Source organism: Epinephelus fuscoguttatus, linkage group LG11 (assembly GCF_011397635.1).
Source record: "Epinephelus fuscoguttatus linkage group LG11, E.fuscoguttatus.final_Chr_v1".
Classification (NCBI taxonomy): domain Eukaryota; kingdom Metazoa; phylum Chordata; class Actinopteri; order Perciformes; family Serranidae; genus Epinephelus; species Epinephelus fuscoguttatus.
In genome coordinates this window covers 20,241,484-20,265,338 of record NC_064762.1, presented here as the reverse complement: position 1 = coordinate 20,265,338, position 23,855 = coordinate 20,241,484, and the positions used below count along the sequence as shown (strand labels likewise).

Here is a 23,855-nt window from a genome sequence, read left to right as displayed (position 1 = left end):
AAACACATGGAAATAGCTAACCTGGCTTTGCCCAAAGGTACAAAACCGGCCTATCTGTACCTCCAAAGCTCACTAACATGCTCCTCTTTGTGTGGTCCAGTAATACCACAATGTGTCGTTTTAGGTCTGCACTAAGCTAGCTGTTTTAGTTGTTATGCTAGCTAAGCTAACTGACTGCTAGCTCCATCCGTTCATTTGTTCATTTTCCATAACAGCTTATCTTGTTAGGGGTCGCAGGGGGGCTGGATCGTATCCCAGCTGACCTTGGGGCGAGAGGCAGGGTACACCCTGGACAGGTCGCCAGACTATCACAGGGCTAGCTTTAGGGTAAACGGACAGATATGAGAGTGACATCAGCCTTCTCATCTAACTCTTTACCAGAGAGTCCTCACTCTAATTGATGTGACGTGAAGTGTTGCGGAGCCTCATCCACTTTTACAGTTAGCTCACGAGCTATTCCTTGCTCGAAATTCATCTCTAATTAATCACAGACATTTCCCACATGTGTCCATCCTCCTCATAAGAATTTCATCTTGGCTGATAAAAACAAATGCAGTATCTCTCTCAGTGGGGTGGGGGGGTGGGGGCGATTAGAGTTTAGAGATTAGAGTTTCTCGATCAGAGAAGAAAGTATAAGTTATGGTGTTGTTATTACAGAAAACTCTTCTTGACTCGTCAAGATTTAATTGCGAAACATAGTAAAGTTTAGCAATGCGGTCATGTATCTGACAGCAGAATTTGTGACTCAAACACTTGCACCGACTGCGTGGCGAAGCAGCACAAATACATATAAACTATGGAATGAAATGAATAATTACCTCCTTCTTCCATCAAATCATCAAACCCCATGGGTCTGTCTGTGATCTGAGGGCAGAGTGACTTCGGCTCCAAGAAAACAATGAGCTGCTCTCTCTCCCGCTGACACTGTGACTCTGATGCTGATGGCAATGCTGCCGGTGTGTGTGTGCGCATGTGTGTGTCTGAGTGCATGTCTGTACTTGCGAGTGTGCATGTGTGTCTCGGCGCATATCTGTACGTGTGAGAGTATGTGTGTATGTGTGTGTGTGTGTGGGTTGTTGCTCTGTGCCTGGCAGCTGCAGCCTAGTGATGCATGGTGAATAACAGGTCAGTGCTAATCTCATTAGGGCTAATCAGATGTATATGATATGTATAAACAGTGGAGTTCTACTGTACACAAGCAGCTGAAATACACGTCCATCACCAGGGAGGTGAGTGTGTGTGTGTGTGTGCACGTGTGTTTAGAGGAGTGCTGGGGAGAGAACGACTGATTGAGACGGAGAAAGAGAGATGTCGTTTTTCAGGGTGCAACATTATCAGAGGAATTATGGAATTATGCACAGGTGGAGAGCTGGTGTGAATACTGATGCAGTAAAGAGGAATATATTTGTGTAAACACACACACACACACGCACACACACATAGACAGACACACAGCAGCAAGTTCAGTCGAGTTTGCAGTTCACCTGTTCTAAATGAGGAAACTGCATGCAACTACGACAAATGAGGCATGCCTCTGGGAAGCTTGAGGTTTGTCACTATGTCTGATTGCGTTCCCGTTTTTTCGTGCGTGGTGTACACACACATCTTGCTAATTGGTTCCCATATGTGTCTGTTAATATTTGTATGTTTCTCACGTGTCATGATTATGAGAGGGAAAACATGCAAAGATGAAGTAAGACACTGAGGGCTGTAAAAGGAAGATGTAAGGTGTTGGAGAGGAAAAAAAGGAGTCATTAAATGTAGAGAAAGGGCATCTGGGCTGGCGGTTTTACTGAAGCAGAGGGAGACTGTGTGATTTCAGATGGTTATGTGGGTGTTTGAGAGAGACACAGAGAGGCAAGAAAGACAAGGCAACAAAGGTTTTGGGCATCTTGTTTGAAACCCTTTCCCCTCTCTGTCTGAGTGTCCCAGGGGTTCCAGATTGGTTTCACTTAAAGCACTTAAAACACCCCGCAGGACCCATGCTTGGCTCTGAAATAAATATCAAGATCGCTCTTGGATTGTTTTTAAATTGAATGCAATCTGCCAGAGCTGTGAGCCATCATTTCACGTCCCCGTCCCCCACCACCGCCGCCACCCCCCCTTGATCTCTCCTTCTTCCACTTGATGCCAGCCTCTCATTGTTTCCATCACAAAGGGGTTTTCAGGAATTGTTCTGCTCCAAAGGCAAATAGGAAAAAGATCTTTGCCACATAAATCATCTGAGCCAGACAATATTTGATATATCACAGCAATCACAAGTTAAAAGATGGAGGAAACATTTCCAGGAATGGTTGTTAAGTCGGAGGAGAGGCTAATAGAATGACATAAATCATTCAAACAAAGAGGCTGATGGGGGATTCGATGGAGTATTTTGGCCCCAGAGTGCAAACACAGCAGCATCCACAACTGTGTTTACACTGTAAAACATCTAATAAACTCCCGTGCTCAAATAGACGGATACGTCTTGTAGCCAAAATCGATCTTTATGTAACAGTAAACAAATTCCCATCCCTAAAGTTGCCCAGATCTTTACACTGCTGCTGATGAAGCATGCATATGTTATCACTCTGTAAAACTGGCATAGTAGCATGTTATAAGAGGCGACACTGCACAACTTTTAACTAGTAGCTATCACCATGAAACTTCCCCAGTGTCTTACTTACATCAAGACTAGTTTTTTTGTGCAAATATTCTGAAATGTTTATGTTTAAATATGTCAATGAGGCATTATCCACATAAACATGAACTTTTGCTTTAATGTCCAGAACCCAATTCTGCACATTAAAGAAAGCCAGGTTCAAAATTCTTGCTTAATGTATTTAACGTAGTAAGAGTCAAAGGTTTCTACAGAATTGTTATTATTGCTACTGTCAACAGCCATTTAAAAAATCAATTTTTGCCATGTTTTGAGGAATAAAATATTATATAAGCCAGGCTATGAATAATACATGAACCAACCCTTCTGTATAAACCTTCACAATATAGATAGAAACAAAATTTTGGTATATATAAGAGCTGCTGAAGTGGACATTTCTGGTTCAGAGTTTGAGAAAAAAAACTAATTTGGAGAAAAAGGCCTTTAAAGATATGGATTTTAACATTCTATACATTTGTAGACCAAACAGTAAGACACTCCAGGTGAATAGATCAGAAAGTTTAACTAATAGGTATCACCATGAAACTTCCTTAGTTGATTACTGAAGCTTTGCATTAGTTCGTGCAGGACACGGAAGTCATACACCTCAGCTGTAATCGGCTTACAGCCAGCTGATTGGATCATTAGCCCTGTTTCTGTCCGGTACGGTACAGTTTAGTTCAGTAAGCTTTTTTTTCCATTTCCACTGTAAAATGTTAATAACAACACAACACACATAACACAAATAAACTGTTCCGTACCGTCCCCATTTTTGGTCCCCCCTCTGTTGGGGTACCTAGCACACAGATCTGGTACTAAAAGGTGGAGCTGTGAACACTGCAGTCTGTTGATTGGTCAATAGAAGACAGTCACTCTGCTCAGGGCTGAGTTGTGGCTGGTTTTGAGGCTCATGTTACGACTGTTCATACCTTGTAGAATTTTACTAGTAAACTGTAACTATAAAATGAAAGGCTGTTTTGCTGCCTCTCACAGCAGCTGGAGTCTGAGAAAAAATAACTTCATTCACTGGACCGACTGCCGGCAACTTTTAAGGTGGAACGTTAACTTGTTACTCAATACATGAGTTGAGGATGTGAATCCATCAACACACCTGAAATTTCAACATGATAACTCTAACCATTCCATTAGTCTTCTGTGACATACACTTTTAGTAATGAGTGGATCGGATTATGTGAGCTGCATACATTCTTATCTTCACTTGGAGAAAAAAAAAAAAAAAGCATTGCAAAGCATTGTTCCTGTGGGCTCCGGCAACACTAAGACCCCGAGCTTTCCTGAAAAGGGACTGAATGCACAAACCCGCTATTTTTAAATATCCCATGGAGAGAGACTCTCACTGCAGCCTGTTTTATTTTGTTCTGAACATGTTGGCATGCAGCCTCGTTCTGTGGACGATAAACGAGGTGCAGACTGATAAAGGAGGAAATACAGTGAGAGCTAGACGGAGTAGTGGGTGACAACAACCCCGCCCACATTTAAGAGTACTGTCTACAGTGGAAACGCTAGGGTCTAGGTACCATGTCTGAAGGGTTACTTTTGGTTCTAAAGGTACCATACCAAAAGTGTTTGGTGGAAACAGGACTATTGTTTCTTATCCATCACACACCAATTGCAGCCTATTCCCACACAAGGCAGTCCATTTTAAATATACTAAATATAAACCGACTCACTGATCCCTGCTACACAAATGCTGCCACACACCGCTGTTGCCGCTTCTGGCGAAGCTTTACCTCCGCCACCCCACCATCCACCTTTCTAATACAGAGTCCTAACATGGTTCTAAGGTCAAAACAGTATTTAATGTCATACTTGGGTCCACTCTTGTATACCTGGTGGGGTTTTCTGCATTGTGCTCCCTGTTTTGGCTTAGCATGCTGCTTGACTAATCCAGGGAGCACCTCAAGAGCAGAGCCCTCAAACATATCTGTATGTCCATTTGTTGCAATAAATAGTTCCTGACTGAACTTACATTAAGGCAGTTGTTTTTGGTTTGTCTAAATACGCAAATCTATATAAATAAATATGCACGGTTTTTATACATTTCCAGAAAAGAAAAACTGAAATACTTAAATGCATGCCTTAATGTGTATTTTTGGACTTTTTCTTTCCACCACTTTGAAAAAAGACCAAAGTCTCGAAATTGAATAGTGCTTGAAACACTATGTTTTCATCTGTAGTGTCTCCCCTCAAGACTTTATTTTGAAATAGCATACTGCACATATGCAGTATATGAATCATCTTAAAAAAAAATCTTTGTCTTTTACAAAATTCTCAAAATACCAGCCTTTACTCACACATCAAGGTCGTGTTAAAATATCCCAGCTTTATTTAATACTCTGGAATTAAACAGTTTAAAAAGCTGAATAAAAATAAACTTCCAAGCAGGACTTTCAAAATGTTTCTGTATTTAGTGAATGAGTTGTCAGATATTATTTCCCAGGAGTGTTTTTTCACAGAATATGTTTAAAGACGTATAATAATTTATTGAAAAATTTCATGCGCATGCTGCAGTGCAGTTTGCCCCAAATGAATAAAGAGCTTGTAGATGTGAAGAATAGGAATATTGATTTGATTTTTGGGAAGGAAAGAAGTCAAGGTTGTTCAAGGTCAAAAGCAAAAAACTAAAGTGAAGATGTAGGCATTTAGAAACAAAGATTAGCAGAAGGCAGCGCAGATTTCATTTGAATTGCATGAATTCAACCTCGTCCCAGTCAAACCGAAACCATTTCCAAAGTGAAAATGTTGAATAAATGAATTCAGAATACATCGTGGAGTTTGGAAGTGGACTGAAACTGAATGTGATTATTATAACTTTCCTCAAATCAGATTGAGCTGTTTTAGAAACTACATCTGTGAAAGAAATATAATAAGCCTCGATGTCTTTGTGTGTAGTTGGTAACACGATAATTGGATGATTGGACAAAATAGTGCTTGGACACTGTCTGTGTGTAGAACTCCTCCCCAGTATTCAACAAAACAGATTAGCAGAAAGACACTCTTTTCCTAATCAGCATTTGCCATGAACACAATACTAGCGCACACACACACACACACACACACACACATACACAGGCATCCACACACTGCCTGCACTGGGAGAGCAGATATGGCAGTAGCTGTCCCCTTTCCCAGGGAGGCATTGCGGATGAAAGAGTGCAGAGATGGGTCTCCCATCCTCTGATCTGCTGCTGCCTTTGACATCAGCAGTCGCCAAACTCCAAAAGCACAGGAGAACTGGGGGGCGAGCTAAAACCTGACAATCTGCCCACCACCGCAGCTACACACACCGCTCCCTCCCCTCCTTGCTATCTTCAACTTTCTCTTTTTCTTGCAGTTGGAAGCAAGATTTATTTCTTTAATTGACCTGCCACTATAAATATAGGTCGGATAACTGCAGCATAATTTTTTTGCCCCTCCCCAGTCCCACTCCTTTTCTCCCACGTGGATGGCATGGATGCTCCACTGCGCCTATAGAGACAACATAGGGAACCGATATGAGCTGAACAGCAGCTCGCTGGTCTCCTGCTGTGTGCCTAGCTGTGCCAAAGCCCTGCTCATTCACTCTGACAGCCGGCGCATCCACAAAGACCCTATAGCTGCAGATACTTTGTGGTCTCACAGTCATTTTTCATACTCCCTCACAGGTTGGTCATCCAAGACTTGTCAAATAAGATCACCACAGTGTATTTCAGCCTTTGTGGGACCATGGAAAGAGGATCTGAGCTAAGCTGTAATGTGTTGACCTGGGTAAATGTAGAGTGCCTCAAACTGTGAGGACAGACGGCGTGAAAGGAATTTGTGTGTGCCAGGCAGAAAAGTAAAGATAAACCTCAGCGTCTTGCAGTTCAGTGTGGGAATTTTGAGCTCCAGTGTTTCCTCCCTTTGATGACTTATTACTGGGGTTATACGGATGGCTATCAGACGTGCTTTTCAATGCGGTTCACTGTGTATCCCTGCTCTGCTTTGTGCTGTGTACTTAGCATGTTACGCCAAGTGTGCCAGTCAGAGTTGTCCCGTATGCACTGGTGCCTGCTTTGCGTTCCCTTCTCTCCAGAGAACAGGCACACCCATCAGGAATCATTAGTCTTCACAGTGACAGGCCGGCCTTCCGCTGAGAGACTCTCCCTGGCGGAGCTTTCTCATTGCCTCAGACAGTGGTCGGGTATTTTTACTAACAGGCTGAGACACCGTGCCATTTGTGCAGGGCATTTACTGCTGGCATTACTCCTAATTTATGTCCTCTTATCCCGACAAAAGAGTAAAGCAAGTCACCCGAGACTTCACACACTTTCTCATGCTCCTCCGCAGGTGAACAAATGGACGGATTAAAGGTCATGTGGACAGATGTATTGGCAGGTGTTATAAAAATGTCTAACGATATTACCTCCCTGTCCGCAGACGGATGCAGCGCTGATGTACGACGCCGTGCACGTGGTGGCGGTGGCGGTGCAGCAGTCGCAGCAGATCACGGTCAGCTCTCTGCAGTGTAATCGCCACAAGCCGTGGCGCTTCGGGGGCCGTTTCATCAGCCTCATCAAAGAGGTACAAGGCCAGCAGTGCTATCAGTGTGCTCCCTGTTTTGACCTCTGACCTATGGAATCCACTGAACACAGAAGCTTTGGCGTGATATTGATCAGTGCAGTCATATTTGGAGGGTAGCGCTTTCTCAGAACTGAGTGGCACATTTTGTATTGTTGTGTTTCTCTTGTGATCTTCATGATTAAACATCCTTATCATGTTTATTGCTTAATCTTAACACTCACAGTAATCCTTATGATAATGTAATCTGAGTAACCACTGCATTATCCGCAGTGGCTACGTGTTTTTCCGTGATGTTCCACTCCCTGTCTCCCACTTTCTCTCCATGCATATCTGCGCCGGTGTTTATATCAAAGCCTCAGTGTGTCTCCTTAACTGTAGTCGGGGTCAGCCATTTGCTTTGTTCTACAAAGCTCTTTCATTCTGTGGATGGTATCATTGCAGGTAATTTTCAGAACGAGCCATTGTAGTAGCTGGCGCTTCCTCCCCCTCCTGTGTCTGCTATCGCTCTCCATGCCCGTCTGTTCCTCCATTGGCTTTGAAGTGAAACTTCAAGCACAATGAACCACATGCATAATGAACTCTTACCTGTCAAACCTGCTTCTATTCCGGCTGCTTTATTGTTTCTTGTTATGTTGCTGAGATAGACAGCGAGGGGAGAGCCAGACGAAAAATTCATAATTGGGACAGAAAAAAAAAAATTTGCGGCTAGCGCTCGGATTGATATTGTCGAGAAAGACGATACTTTAAGGTTAATGGAATGACTGCACAGAGGATTTCGGTTTATTATGCTGTGTGCCCCTGTCTGCAGGCTCACTGGGATGGTTTGACAGGACGCGTTCTCTTCAACAAGACCAATGGACTGAGGACAGATTTCGACCTGGATGTCATCAGTCTGAAGGAGGAAGGACTGGAAAAGGTGTGTCACACATTGGTGTAGTTGATGATGTGTCACTTCTTGTGTCTTAAAGGAGAAAAAGAAAAGCGTGGGTCTGGGTGCTTCAAAGCATTATTTTTCCTATCAGCAGACGAGGTGATATAAACCAGACATTGAATTGTTTCAACAGATTGGAACATGGGATCCTCCCAGCGGTCTGAATATGACAGAGTCTCACAAAAGCAAGACATCCAACATCACCGACTCTCTGGCTAACAAATCCCTGCGTGTATCCACTATACTGGTAGACACAGACAAATAGAAAAAACAAGCAGCATAAACACGCAGTCAGCAAATAGAAAAACAACAGCATTCTATCTAATACTGAACACACTTCTACTCCAACTTATTCTCCCTGTACAGGAGGAGCCATATGTGATGTTTAAGAAGTCAGACAAGCCTCTGTATGGGAACGACCGTTTCGAGGGGTACTGCATCGACCTGCTAAGGGAGCTCTCTGGCATCCTGGGGTTCCGCTATGAGGTGCGATTAGTGGAAGATGGGAAGTACGGCGCGCTGGATGAGAGCATGGGCCAATGGAACGGCATGGTGCGGGAGCTAATGGACCATGTGAGTCAACACAGGGCTTGTATACAGTGAGATACAGGGAAATGAAAATAAGAAGTGCAGAAATTTTGACAAGCATTTTCCAAATTTTCTGTTCCGTTTATGTACTTGGAAATTCATTTTCATTAAGAGCGCCACCTACAGAAATGTAAAAATCTTTAAGGGACAGTTCACCCCAAAATAATAATAATAAAAAAAATATATTTATTTATTTATATATATATATTTCTCCTCTCACCTGTAGTGCCAGTTATCAGTCTAGATTGTTTTGGTGTGCAGAGTGTTGGAGATACCAGCTGTAGAGATGTCTGCCTTCTCTCTAATATAATGGAACTAGATGGCACCCAAAAAAAAACAAAAAACACAACAACAATGTCTCTTTCCAGAAATAATGATGCGGCTACTCTAGATAATCCACAACAAACCTTGTTGTGAGCAGTTTCATGTGGGATCTATTTTCTTTCCACCAAACTACACCCACCTACCGTATCACAGTGCAGAGAGTAGCCAGTTCCCATTTCTAAAGGCAGCCAGCACAAAGGCTGCCATTAGAAATGGGAACATAGAGAACACAAAGCATGCTGATTTAGATTCTCTGGACTGTATTTTGTTATTTGGGAAGGATCTCCCAGCTGTCTCGCAAAATGGATTGCTAGACACAACAATGAGAAAAACCATGGGTCAGTCACTTCCTTTGAATTTCTTGACATTGAAGAAGTACAACCCAATCCAAAGGGGGTAATTTGATTAACCAGCTTTCAAGAAGGGAAGCATTTTGGATCCACGAATTGAACACACTTGAGACATACGGACTTAATGAAACACAGGATTTGAGTCCTTTTCTGTGATATAGATATGAACTTATATCCCCCTTGTAGCCATAATAATAATAATTATAACTTTATTTATATAGCACCTTTCAAAACAAGTCTTACAAAGTGCTTCACACATTAAACAATTAAAAGACGCAACAGTCAACAAGCAAAACAACAATTATCAAGCAAAATCACATTAAAAGTAGGGCTGGAGTTCTCATAGCAAAAGCCCTGTCACCCCTGGTCCTTAGCCTAGAGCAAGGGATAACTAACAGGGCCTTGTCAGAGGATCGCAACCTACGAACTGGTGAGTAACATATTAAAAGCTCAGCCAGGTAGCTTGGTGCCAAACCATGCAGGGCCTTAAAAGTCAAGAGTAAAATTTTAAAATCAATTCGAAAACGCACAGGTAACCAATGAAGGGAAGTTAAAATTGGTGGGATGTGATCATGGTTTCATGCTCTAGTTAAAAGTCTGGCTCCAGCATTTTGGACACCCTAAAGCCATTGAATCAAGTTTTGTCCCAGGCAAGTAAACACAGCATTACAATAGTCTAGAGAGACGTTATAAAAGCATGAATCACTTTTTAAAGATCATTAAAAGAAATAAAAGATCTGATTCTCTCCATAGGGAGAGATGAGCTACTAGATCCCTGTCACGCCCCCTCTCCGTCTCACAGTGTAGAGGGACAGAAGTAGGACCTGCAGTCTATCTTTCATTATAAAATCTTTGTATCAGTCATTTACGTAAAGGGATGAGGTTAAATCACACATTATTCTTGTAACTCTTGAACTTTTTACGAATCTTGCTTTGTTCTTTGATATATGTCAGTGGTTCCCATCCTTTTTCTTGAGGGACCCATATTTTTACCATTGTAGACTCTGGTAATTTTGTGTAAAGTTATTACGCTTTTTGGATGAATTGGAAATTATTTTTTTATTATTTTATTGTCGTTCGCTCTTAATAAAATCACAGTAATTGAGTTGTAGTTGAGTGCTGTAGTTTATGTTGGTGATTTTAATCTAACATGTTCCTGGACCGACTGGCACCTGATCCCTGAGATTGGCTGTGCAGAGGGAGTTCTGTCTAGTCTCACTATATAATGGTGAAAACTCTGTCTGTCTGTGGGTGTGTGTATCTGTTCCACGTTTTTCTCCTCACTGACTTGGTCAATCCATGTGAAATTTGGCACAGTGGTAGAGGGTCATGGGAGGATGAGAATGAAGCAATATTACATCAATTGGCCAAAGGGGGGCGCTATAGCAACTGATTGAAATTGCAAACTTTGAATGGGCATATCTCATGCCCCGTATGTCGTAGAGACATGAAACTTTGCACAGAGATGCCTCTCCTCATGAGGAACAAATTTGCATCAAGAACCCATAACTTCCAGTGATATAGATTTTCCGCCATTTTGAAGTTTACACTTCAAATCGATCTCTTCCTAGGAAGTTTGACCGATCTGCATGAAACTCGGTGAACATAATCTGGGGACCAATATCTAAAGTTTCCTCTTGGCAAAAGTTGGAAAATTTACTAAAACTGAGCTTCTATAAGGCAATGAATATTGCGGAGGGCATGGCTCATCACATAAAGGTGTATAACGTCTCAAGGGTTTCACCGATCACCACACAACTTTGTAGGCATATGACCACACATAATCTGAGGGGACCCCTCCATTATTGACCCCATCAAACAAAATGGGGGCGCTAGAGAGCTAATTTCTTATCTAGGGTAACCGCCATGTCGATTTTTACTAAACTTGGTAGATATGTAGAACAGGACGCCTCAAGGTGACTGGAGAAATTTAACTCTAATTGGCAACTGGGTGGCGCTATAACAACAGAAAAATGCTTAAAAATGACTAAAATGTGACCGATCGCTGTGGCTCCCACTGTGGCCCAATGTTGGGGTTTTTTTCTAATTTTTTGGTATGACTAAGTCATGGTATGGTATGCTGTACATGATCACGGAAACTGTCAGTGTGTCATTCTGTCAGTCAGTTATTCTGTCTGTCCCACGTTCTTCTACTCACTGACGTGGTCAATCTATGTGAAACTGCACATAGGCATTGAGGATTGGCATAGGTAGAAGGTGACAAAGCTACCAATGGGTATGGACTAGTTTCATTATATTTGAGAGAAGGCAGACATCTCTACAGTCAATATCTCCAACACTCACACCCAAACAATCTAAATTAATAAATAGCACTACAGGTGAAAGGAAAACATGTATTTTTTAATTTGGGATGAAGCGCAGAAAATCTGACCAAGGGAAAAAAGGTAAAACTGTCGCTTTCTTATAAAAACGGCGTTATGCAAAAATGAATCCAAGGGCCAAAGACCGCTAATCTTACTTTGAGAGAACACGGGGATAATTTGTCACAGATGAATCTAATCCCAAAATTGTTACCTGAGTGACTCACCTTTGTCCCCACATGAGACCGCTCAGACATATAACCTGTAATTTCCAGAAAATGTCAGCCTCCCACCCACTAATCCATCTGAACTAATGACCCCTGCTATTTTCTCTCCTCTGTCATGGCTCTCCCTCCTTCCTGTACATATTGACCAGAACAGCTGTTGACAGAAATCAGATGTTAATTCGATTGGTTGTTTTTTATTGGTTGACTCAAACACCTACCCCCCCGTCCCACCCCACTCAATCCCCATTATGTTATTGCAGAAAGCAGACCTGGCAGTGGCTCCTCTGGCCATCACCTACGTCAGGGAGAAGGTCATCGACTTCTCAAAGCCCTTCATGACGCTGGGGATAAGTATCCTGTACCGCAAGCCCAACGGCACCAACCCCGGAGTCTTCTCCTTCCTCAACCCCCTCTCGCCCGATATCTGGATGTATATTCTGCTGGCTTGCTTGGGTGTCAGTTGTGTGCTGTTTGTCATAGCCAGGTAACATGTCAACCCCCCCCTCCTCCTCCTTTCCCTTCTTTCCTCCTTTCCTCCTTCCTTCCTCCTCTTCCTTCTGCCCTACCTGTTTGCCTGCTTTCACTAACACACAGCAGTTGCTCCCTCTGGGCCTGAAGAGGGGAATTTATTCACTGAAAATCATCAAGCTGTGACTGGTAGCAAACGCACTCCTGCGAGAGGCAATCCGTGCCTCTTTATTCTTAGATGGCTTCAGTGATGTAGATCCGGTCTACAACAAAAGAGTATTAAATCTAAATACATTACTTTAAAGGACCATACCAGTGTCTTTATTCCTTAATATGCTGATGACCATTTTACAACACACACTGTAGCTTTTAAATTCTTTATTTGTGTCAGAGTTGGATTATTGGTGCCTTAAAGGAGCAGTGTGTAGGATTTAATGGCATCTAACAGTGAGCACTGCAGATTGCAACCAGCTGAAACTCCCATATGCCAAGCATGAGCTCCTGGTTAGAATTCCCTCAGTGTTCATTGTTCAGGAGGTTTTTACCAGGAGCTGAATTGTCTGCAGAGGTCTCCTCCTCTCCAGAACAAACAGACCAGGTGACTAAAACTGGTAATAGCACACAGTAAAGATGTTTCTATGATGCTGGCTAGCCCAGCACCTGCTAATGTGTGCTCATCTTTTTTCTCTAATAACTTAAGATCCAGATGTTCAGGAGGTTTTTAGCGGGAGCCGAATTATCCGCAGAGAACTCCTCCTCTCCAAAACAAACAGATTTGGTGATTTTAACCAGTAAAATCTCTGAATAAAGCAGTTTCATGTAAAAATCAGTGTTTTTCAATGTTGTTTGGCTCGTCGTGGAGGGGCTGCTAACACAAATGGCCCTATCTAGTGCCACTGTTTAATTTGTCCATTCTGGGCTACTGTAGAAACATGCCAGTGCGACATGGGGAATCAATGGATGAGGATACACTCCTATGTAGATATAATTGGCTCATTCAAAGAAAATAAACATGATGATTCTTATTTTCAGGTGACTATACACTAAAGAAAACATACTTATGAATGAATGAATAAATGACTGAAAAAAACATACTAAAAAAACAAACAAGACAAAGATAACAGTGTCCGAAAAGGAGTAGGTAGAAGTAAAACTTATATGTCCCTATTCCTTTCTTACATTTCTTCTTTTTGCTCGTATATTATTTCGACAAATTTCCAAATTTATTTACAACTAATACACAACTATCCCCAGTCTATTTGCCAACCAATTAAATAAATACGTAATAAACCCAGTTTATTTACAGTCCAAGTAAAGTCCAAGTAAGTTGTCTATATATCGGCCAAAAAAAATTTTTTTTGTATAGTTTTTAAATTGATTTATATTTGTGCTTTGTTTCAACTCATCACGCAGCCCATTGCACAAGTAATGTTGCCCGGAAGTTAATTATTTCTCGCTTTAAACATGATTATTGCTCTTAATGTCTTTTTGCTCTCTTTTGAAGGATGATAGTTATTGTATTATATTCCATCTCTGCCAGTATGTCACCCTAAATCCTACACACTGGAACTTTTAAAATACATCTGAAGGTGCAGACTGGTTTATAAAAAGTGCGCTGGCTGCCAAAACAACAAACCTCAGATTTCAGATCGTTCCCCCAGCACTTGAACTCACCACCTACAAACTGTTTTAGAACAATAAAGTGTTTTATCTCCGTTTTCACGCATTGATAAAGCAGCTTTGATGAAAAGAATAAAAGTGTAATAAAAGGGTTTAAATGTTTACTCAGATTTCATTACCCACCGTACCCTACGGTAAATGAGCTACAACAAGAAAAAACACTGGTATGGTCATTAAAATCAGCTGACTCCTCACACTATTTCGGGCATATTTACGCAAGCATCAGCAACTGTAAAATCAGCTACCCGTTATATATCTCTTAATCTGCTGTAAGAAATGTACGAGTACAATGCTGACATTGAACAAGTACAGTTCTTACAAAATATCTTGATGAACCCACCCCCCCTAAAACCCCTGATGCATGGCGGATGTACAAAGATGTGTGTTAACCCCAGGGCTCCTCTCCTTCCGCTTCCATCCTGAGAGGTTTGGGTTTAATGCACGTTTCATCAAATGTTACCGGCACAATGATCACATGAGAGGAAAGCAGCAACTGTCACCTAAGTTAGTTCAGAATATGCAAATTATACCCGTAGCCCTTTGTTTCCACGGTCGGTCAGGGTAAGTGATTAGCATGCAATTATATTGATATTCTTCTGCTTGTAATGAAATGGCCTCGGTACTTTTATTAAATTATAAATGCTCTTGTCTGCGTGCATGCACTGTGCCCTTTTTTTTGCACACCATGGCAGTAAATAGTGCTTGTCCTCACACTATGTGACTGAAAAATATTCAGCAAAGTTAAAATCTGAAGTACAGTGTTTTCTTCCTCAGTCCGCTGAGCTAGTTCCCTCATAATTGTAGTATTGATTGCACGGCCACCGATTGATTGGTCAATCCCCCAAATGCAGAGTATATTATTTTCTTTAATCCCCTGCAAATAGAGTGAGTGGAGTGAGCTTATGAAGTCCCGGTTTTGCACAATAAAACACTAAACACCTCAATCTCACCAGGGATTCAGGTCTTTGAACTGCTTCCCACACACACACACACACACACACACACACACTGTTTTTTCCGACTAAATGAGCTATCTCATTTCAAGCTCCAGAGAAATACATTTCACTCAGTGGTTCCTTCCAGCTCTGTTTGTGGTTGAATTGATTCCTCTCTTTATTAGCAGAAGAAATGGTATTCTCTAAGATCGCGAAACCTTTTCCCACTGTAGAAAATGTCCACCTGCCAAGAAGAATGACTGATTTAAATTGCATTATAAAAATGTTTGCATGTAATTACAGGATGTCAAAGTTTTGCACTCCGAGTCCCGGACGCCTGTGGTTTTGAACACCCCCCAGCACAGCCTCTTCACTTGGCCTGAGAGAAGAAAGGCAGCAGATCTATAATGCCAGCCAGAGTAATTGAATCCAACTGACAGTTAATGGAAGAGAGCGTGTTGTGTTATTGTGGCCAGGGACGGACGAAGGAGAAGAGGAACTGGAGAAAAGTGGGGGGGGGGATCTTTTTAGAATTCTGTGTGCAATTCGACATGTCCCTTGTGCTCGGTGTGAGGAGGTGACCTTACGTCCGCATGTTCCACATCCCCTTCTTCCTGGTGATCGGTGTGCAGAACACGGCCCGCAGGAATACGGGCCGGCTGCAGGCAAAGGTCATACAGAGGAGCCGTGGGCATGGTGCATACAGAATACACATGTAGACGCTGAGAGGGACAAACGCAATCCAATCAAGAACGTGTTTTATAGATTTAAACAGATTTACACATCCTCACCTATGGCCCGCATCGGATGATACCCGCAATTGCCCTCAGGCTGCAGCTCAACGCTCTGTGTAACGTCCGTAAACGGCAACATAAATAAATCATCAGAGAAAATATTTGACTTTGAGATGGATTTGATTGAGCAAATGCAAATTCACAGTTGCCACGACAGACAAATGCACACCCACACAGCTATAAAGGCACATGCGCAAACATTCATGCGCCAGAGGCTTGATACACATAAAACCCTCATACACAAACACATGTGAGCGCGCACACACACACATACACTGCATTCTGCACGGCTCCACAAGGCCATTGTGCCGTTTCAGTTGCCTCTGGTTCCAAGGAGACTGAGCTCATTGACATTCCAGCAAATCAGACATCCTGATGGGGTTGACAGGAAGAATTATAGCGTGTCATCAAAGCCGTGTCCACGTAGATAATTTTCAAGGGGACGGCGTAGAAAGTAGCAGGAAAAGGAAGAGCAGTCTGACAAAAATGTTGCACACGTTCGCGACGCTTGTAAACTACGGCTTTTAATTAGGCTGCTGCAGCAACAAAGGGAGATCAAATGACATATCTGTTTGTGCGTCTGCAGCACTCGCGCTGTCTCTGTGGCAAATAGTGCCGCCATAAAACTGCCGTCATCTAACATTTGGTTTGGTAATGTGAAATGCTGCTCTGTGTCTTGTAAACACTATATATTTATATACGTCCCTGTGCATCTCTGAAGCTGCAGCTGACAAATGGCATCACATTTCTATGCAGTCTGAACCTTTAAGACTTGGTCCTTGGCTTATTAGCATGCGGCGTGTTTGTGGGGGGTGGGGCTGCTAAACAGCCTTACCTGATGGGCCCCTCAACTATGCATAAGCAATGTTCCCGCTATCACCCACTTCAGCACAAACTCAATCAGTTCCTGATGCTTAACACTAACCCAATCACCCTGCGCTAATGCCATGCCACTTTTGCTTAGGATAATAAATGAGAAATGTCCACAACTGACCTGAAGACACTGACAATCAGCCAATGCAGGCAGCGCAAGGCTGGGGGGTAAAAGGGAAGAGGTTCATAGGGGACGCGAGGCAATCGGGGGGAAATGAGGTGTAGGTTGTTGAGGTGGGAATGGCGCAGGATGAGGAAAAGAGATGGAGTTTTGAAGGGGAGTGTGGGGAAAAGAGAAAAACAAAAGCAGCTAGGGGGTGGAAGAAAAGAGACGGCTGTTTGGAAACCATGAGAAAAAGTCCCATGTCGGGGGGGTGTGAGGGGGATATGGCATCCGCAGAGTAACGGTGATTGCAGTTGCTCGGGGATACACATAACGGCTCCTGAGTCAGTGAATCCAAATGAGCTCCAAAGATCATCTCGCACTGGGACATTATCACCAGTGACAGTGTTATTCCAGCCTATTGATCTGTTCTCACAATAAACTGATGGCATTTGAATATGCCAATAAGTTGATCTCGGCGAAAGCCAGAATGATTTGCTTTGGTCTCTGCACACGCTCTGACCCTGAGGCCACAACACAGGATTCCCACACATTCACATTCCCTTTGTTCCTCTGCTCACAATGGTTTAAAATTTATGTTTTATGTGCCGTTTAATCTGCAGCTGGGAACGCGCTGTTCTTTGCTTTGTGCTGACATATCTGTCTCTGTGCTCTCTTCCCTTTTATAGGTTCAGCCCTTACGAGTGGTACAACCCACATCCATGCAACCCAGACTCGGATGTGGTGGAAAACAATTTTACGCTGCTCAATAGTTTCTGGTTTGGCGTTGGGGCTCTCATGCAGCAAGGTAGTTGCCTCAGCCTGTGGCTGCTGTTGCTCTGTGGAGCTGGAGCTCTCTATATCCCACTGTCTCTGAGGGTTGGGTTGTTTTGTCAAAGTCAGCGGCAACAGAGAGAGACCGCTGGGGGTCCGCTGCCAGGGAGACAGGACTTAGACTCAATGTGCATGTAATGTTTTTTTAATTAAGTGAATTTAGCTCACAGGACTGTAGAATATATAAGAGGTGTATATGATTTGAATGCCACTTGAGTAAAATCATAGTTTTAAACCCCTCATTTAGAGATTACAGTTTGAATAAATGTAAATTAATGTTTTCATCAACAGCAGCTCAAATAGCGTGACTGCTGAGATTTATTCAAATAATATGCAGGCTATTAATATGCTCTTTATCATAGTTATGATAATGCCCAGTGTCCTCTCCTCTTGCCCTTGGCCCACCAGCACCTAGAGATCAGTGGGGTGTGGAGTCAGGATGTGAGGTTACCTTGGGTACATGACTCTCTGGCCCAAACAGCCTGTCACTTCTCCATGTTGTCCTGAACACTCGATACTGAATGTGTTTGATTCGATAGGATTGATTTATGCAAACAACCTTGTTCTCAGGAGGCAAATTTTAAATAGTGTTTTTCTGTGTTTCCTGCATTATTTAAAGCACTCAGTCATGACTGAGAGAGGAGATAATTTCACTTGTTTGAGATCCAACAATCATCTTGTTTAAAGAGCTCTCTCTCTCTCTCTCGAGTGATTTCTTCTTGAAGCGAGTGGTGCGTCCGCCTGGGCTGAAAACTTTAAGAGAGCTCTTGAAACATGTTTTTAAAGCAACTAATCTTATTTGTTTTTTATTTAACAAATTAAAATAAACTTAAACGCAAGATTAGAATCGTAATTGCTGAGATGAATACATTTTGCAGTGTAACACTTCACTCCTGCCACCTCACTCACACCAGGCTCAGAGCTCATGCCCAAGGCCCTGTCGACTCGGATAGTGGGAGGCATCTGGTGGTTCTTCACCCTCATCATCATTTCCTCGTACACGGCCAACTTGGCTGCCTTCCTCACTGTGGAGAGGATGGAGTCGCCCATAGACTCAGCCGATGACCTGGCCAAGCAGACTAAAATCCTGTATGGGGTGGTGGAGGACGGCGCCACCATGACCTTCTTCAAGGTAGCTGCGTCTGCCGGGGTGTTTATAGAGTGGTTTTACGAGGAATCTTCCATCCTCACTTATTAAAGTTATAATCCTTGAGATTTCAGACACACATTGTCACCAATTGAAACAGCAAATGTTTAATACTTCAGGTAACACTCTCTGTAGCAGATACTGTGTCATAAATACAGCACAAGAGCAACTGTTGTATCTGTTTACTCTGTAGCCAAACACAGATGTTGTTTTACTGGAGAACCAGCAGGAAATGTTTGGTTTGCATTAGCAGTAGCTTAAAGGGACACTTCATTCCAAAATCAAAAATACATATTTTTCATCTTAGCTGTAGTGCTGTTTATCAGCCTAGATTGTTTTGGTGTGAGTTGCTGAATGTTGGAGATATTAGCCGTAGAGATGTCTGCCTTCTCTCCAATATAATGGAACTAGATGGCACTCAGCTTGTGGTGCTTCAAGTGTCCAAAAAAAAACATTTAAAAAACTTAACAACGATGTCTCTTTCCAGAAATCATGACCTGTTTACTCAAGATAATCCACAGACCTTCTTGTGAGCAGTTTCATGTAGGAGCTATTTTCTTTCTCTACTGCTAGCTCCCCTAGCTCGGCCGAGGTGGACGCCATTAAGTTACAAAGTGCTTTAAATGTCAAAAATAAAAACAGACAAGACATGAAAACAGCAACTTTAAAAAGAACTGATAAAAATACTTTAGCATATAAAAACAGAGGAAATAAAAGACAGTTTAAATGAACTTAAAACTCACGTAAAATCAGGAAAGACTCCAGAGCCTCAGGGTCCTGACAGCAAATGCTCTCTCCAAAGCCTCTGGTCCAGTGAATAGATACACCATGATCCAGTTGGCGGATGTAGCTCGGTAAAAAGAAAATAGTTCCTACATAAAACTGCACACAACAAAGCCTATGGATTATATTGAGCAACCAGGTATAATTTCTGTAAAGAGACATTGCTGTTGAATTTTTCAGTGTATTTTGTATGGGGGTTTTTTTGTTTGTTTGTTTTTTTGTTTTGTTTAGATTTTTGGGGGGGGGGGGCATTTAAGCATCACAAGCCAAGTGCCATCTAGTTCCGTTATCTAAGAGATGGCAGACATCTCTATGGTCGATAACACCAACACTAGGCTACTCCAAAACAATCTGGATTGATAAATAGTACTACAGGTGAGAAAATCTGCATTTCAGATTTTGGGGTGAACTTTCCCTTTAAAAACAGCTCTGATATGATGTTAGGAGAGCGAACAGCAAACAGTGAGGCTGTTGTCATTGAGATACAATTGAAACTATAGATGTTGGATGATATACATGCTTCGCTTCCTCTGAATCGGTCATGTGAAGGTAGGCAATTTGAATTCAGTGAGTCTGTCATTAAAGGTATACTACGCAGGATTTTTTTTTAAAAACAATTTATAGCCGCACACAAAAGTAATCCCTCTCAATTTTCATTTATGACCCACTAGAAGTGCGTGGCCATGTATTTATCTGCAGAGACTCTGCCTACTGCCTGTATTTTCTTTTCTTTTTTTCATATTATTTTGCTGTTTTCGGGACCATGTCTGTGAGGTTGGTGCTTTATAAAAAGGTAGCAACCAGGTGCCAGATAATAAGCAGCAAACATCCAAGAAGAAGCTACAAAAATTGTGGCAACGGTGCTGAAAAAACACCAATATGGCGAGGTAAAGTACCAAGCAAACAAAGCTAGGGTTGGCTTTTACTTTCAGTGGTGATACTGTATGAAATGGTAGCTGACAATTCCTGCATGGTGTACCTTTAACACTGAAAACTATTATATAAAAACGCATTAACGCAATGTAAATATTGCTGACCCTAAATAGTATTCAAAGGGTTTAATTTCATGGAAATCTAAAGGACTATAACTTGAGATAAGAAAGTAATTCTTTCCTTTGTTTTTCAAGCAACTGCATTTTGTAACGACATGAAACAAATGGCCTGCACAATGAAAAAGAAAGCAGAATTTAAAGTTGACAACCACATTTATTCCTAACACAGATACCGATCTCATTCCACTTCTCTTCTCTGCTATTTTGTAGAAAACAAAAATCTCAACCTATGACAAGATGTGGGAGTTCATGAACAGCAGGAGGCAATCTGTGATGGTCAAGAATGTGGAGGAGGGCATCCAGCGCGTGCTGACCTCAGACTATGCCTTCCTCATGGAGTCCACCACCATTGAGTTTGTCACCCAGCGCAACTGCAACCTCACCCAGATCGGAGGCCTCATAGACTCCAAAGCCTACGGAGTGGGAACACCTATGGGTAAGTGACCTCAAAGTTCTATATGCCTCGGCTGCTGCCTGATGTGTCGATAAGAAGCAATTGCAAAGCTTAAGTTCAGAGAGAAATACTGCAGATACTATGTAATAGATAACGGTATATAGTGTAGATGATTCATAAGCTCTAAGAACGAAAAGGTTGACCTGTATTGATGGGGTCACGGGTATAATGTTTGAACCATGCAAGGTGTAAAAGGTTTATCTTAATGAAAAGCGAATGGCTGAAGAGGTTGAATTTATGGATAAGGTTAAAATGTGCCCGGGGCTTGAGAAACTGGCGCCGTCCGAGCTCTGCTGTAGCGAGCGTGGGGTTTTTGTTTTGTTTTTTTTCAAGCCATAATGATTTTCTCACAGGATTATTTACAGAGTAGGGAAGCAAGCCTCTGTTAAACAATACTTTTAATGGTGTGTTTTCGCCTACTTTGCAGTCGCACGAGGCAGCGAGTGCAAGACAGTGAAACAATCACAGAAAGCTACCCGAAAGTCAATTTAGTGCAATTCCCTGTGACTTACTTGACACCGTCTGAATTGTGTCTGAGCATTAAAACACAACAAAACACTTCAGAGAGTATGAAACGAGCACTTAGAACTTTTCACACCTGCTTATTTGACCGAGCCCCTGTCAGAAAAGTCGCGTTCTTACATTTTAAAGCGCCATTATCCCATGATGAGTCAGAACCATTTTCCACTTTCAGTTTTGTTGCATATAAAGCAGCCTTTGTCGGGGTTAATAAAGGTGCAGCTTACAACCCTGACACTCCCAGAGACCTCGGCATGAAGCAAGTGATGGTATCCGCTCCTCATGTCACAGAGGTTAGAGTGGTCATGACGAGGCCACGGAGAGCACTGCAACCAGCTGTAATGGCCACATATATCATCGCAGATATGAAGGCCATCAAAATATGGAGGATTAATTCCAGGCTTCCACATCTGGACCTGGCTACTGCTGATGAGTATGGGGCAGTTATGGATCTGCAGGGATGCCATGATTGCGGCGGCTGTAACAAAGCTGAGGTGATGCTGTGAGTTATAGTCCCACTGTGGCCTCATAAGTGCAGGAGTACTTACACTGATGCCCTTGAGATGGACACAGACCTAGAGCGTGGAGCCGCTCTGTTTTCCATTCATGTGGCGATACAGTGCATCAAATATACGACGACAAAATATTCCCCTGAATTGCTTTAATTCAGCAATAAGTGGTGTAGTATTTTAATGCATAAAACTAATGATTAAAAATGCCCGCTCTCAAAGTTATTACTTCCCTCTAACTCATTTCAATCTCTAACTCTGATGTTCATTGCTCAATATTTCAGGAATAAAGTTGATCACAGCCTCTAAAATGTTTCTTCTGTAATAGAAGAGGTCTTGAGATAGTTAATTGCTTCATTAAATCAAAGTGATTTCATGCCAGAAGTCGTCCTGGAAGAATGGGAGTGTTTTATTTCAGACGGCGGCTCTCTCCTTGTTGCCTCGTCCCAAACGCCATGAAGATCTCAACCTTCGTGTCAATCTCCAGCCTATAACTTTCGCCCTGCTCAACACTGTTTAGCATCTCGTTCCCCGTAGGGCTGTTACAGCAATAAAACAGAGCACGCCGTATAATAAGTCTTAACCTTTTAACGCTTGACGGTTTTCACACGTCCTGCTCCCAAAACGCAAATGCGTCATCTACGGCTATCGACTTTAACTGTGATCACATTAATACTTGAGGCCAGACAGTGTGGGAGTGATGGATGTCCTCTGGTGTTGAACATCTGTCAGGTAGTTGTGTATGCACAGTGTGTCAAGCACAGCGCTTTTCCATTTGCCCAGGCCCCGCTCTCCATATCCTCCTCTCTAAGGACCCATCCTATTAGCATTTATCCAAGGCCTGCTTTGTTAGGCCATCATTAATCATTTGAAATATGAGGGGAGCCAGAATCAGGGGACTAGGATACTTGATAGATTTCTCATCTTCAAATGAAGCAAGCATATGCTTTTTACATGCACGAGCACATGCACACACACGACTGCCTGCTCATGGCTGCACATACCTCCTGCACATGCACAGAATGGATATGCACTTTGTCTTAAAGCGGGCACGTCACAGATAAAAGCACATGTGCACGCCACAGGTATGCTCACAGAAATAGACGATGATCAAAGAAGCTGATGTGCTGCTCAAAAATCAGCTGCACTTTGGGTAATTTTAAGTTTTTGTATTAATGTCCCCTTTGTCGGTGTAAATACACAGAGACGTGGAGATGAAAGGATGATGGATAGCAATAGATAAATGATAGATGAGACAGAGGGGGAATCAGCTAAAGGGGCTGACAGGCAGAACTGTATCAGAGCAGCAGACAGTGATGCTACCTGCTACCCGGGGCCATGTTCAGTTTAGCTCCCCCGGAGTTTTAGCACAAAATGTTCCTAAAATGACGTCTGCATTATAAAATTTTTACATTTTTTCACCCCTTTTAAGTCTGAATGAGCGCATGAAATTGAAATGTACAATCAGGCTTCATTATGCATGAGTTCTGTAATCATATTAATACACTAACAAGCTTTTAAACCAGTTTATAAATGAAACATGAACGCTCGCATGAGTGTTGCTCTTTCCCGCCATGGTTCGGGCACAGTGTGTGCGCCGCGCCCTGATCGGCCGCATGCTATGTCGCACACGCCGTGGATGGGAGAGGAACACGACCCCACTCGGGTACTCTGCAGCGATTACTCCTCCTTTGATCAAGCCAGCACCCGCTGAGTCTTAATGCCTTGTTGCTAATTCTGGCGCCTTCCCACTGTCTGTGGA

The 23,855-nt window shown here is 42.5% G+C and overlaps 1 protein-coding gene across 2 annotated transcripts in view; it reads left to right on the top strand.

The window, feature by feature from the left end:
- The window catches only part of LOC125897199 (glutamate receptor ionotropic, kainate 2-like), an 87,794-nt gene that overhangs the window by 54,914 nt on the left and 9,025 nt on the right, over positions 1–23,855 (top strand). For both annotated transcript variants that reach the window (XM_049590324.1, XM_049590322.1), the window contains exons 7-14: positions 7,058–7,201; positions 8,010–8,117; positions 8,266–8,379; positions 8,499–8,705; positions 12,203–12,426; positions 17,485–17,603; positions 18,544–18,761; positions 20,822–21,047. In XM_049590324.1, the coding sequence (XP_049446281.1) occupies positions 7,058–7,201; positions 8,010–8,117; positions 8,266–8,379; positions 8,499–8,705; positions 12,203–12,426; positions 17,485–17,603; positions 18,544–18,761; positions 20,822–21,047 (1,360 nt within the window). The remainder of the gene's footprint in view (positions 1–7,057; positions 7,202–8,009; positions 8,118–8,265; positions 8,380–8,498; positions 8,706–12,202; positions 12,427–17,484; positions 17,604–18,543; positions 18,762–20,821; positions 21,048–23,855) is intronic.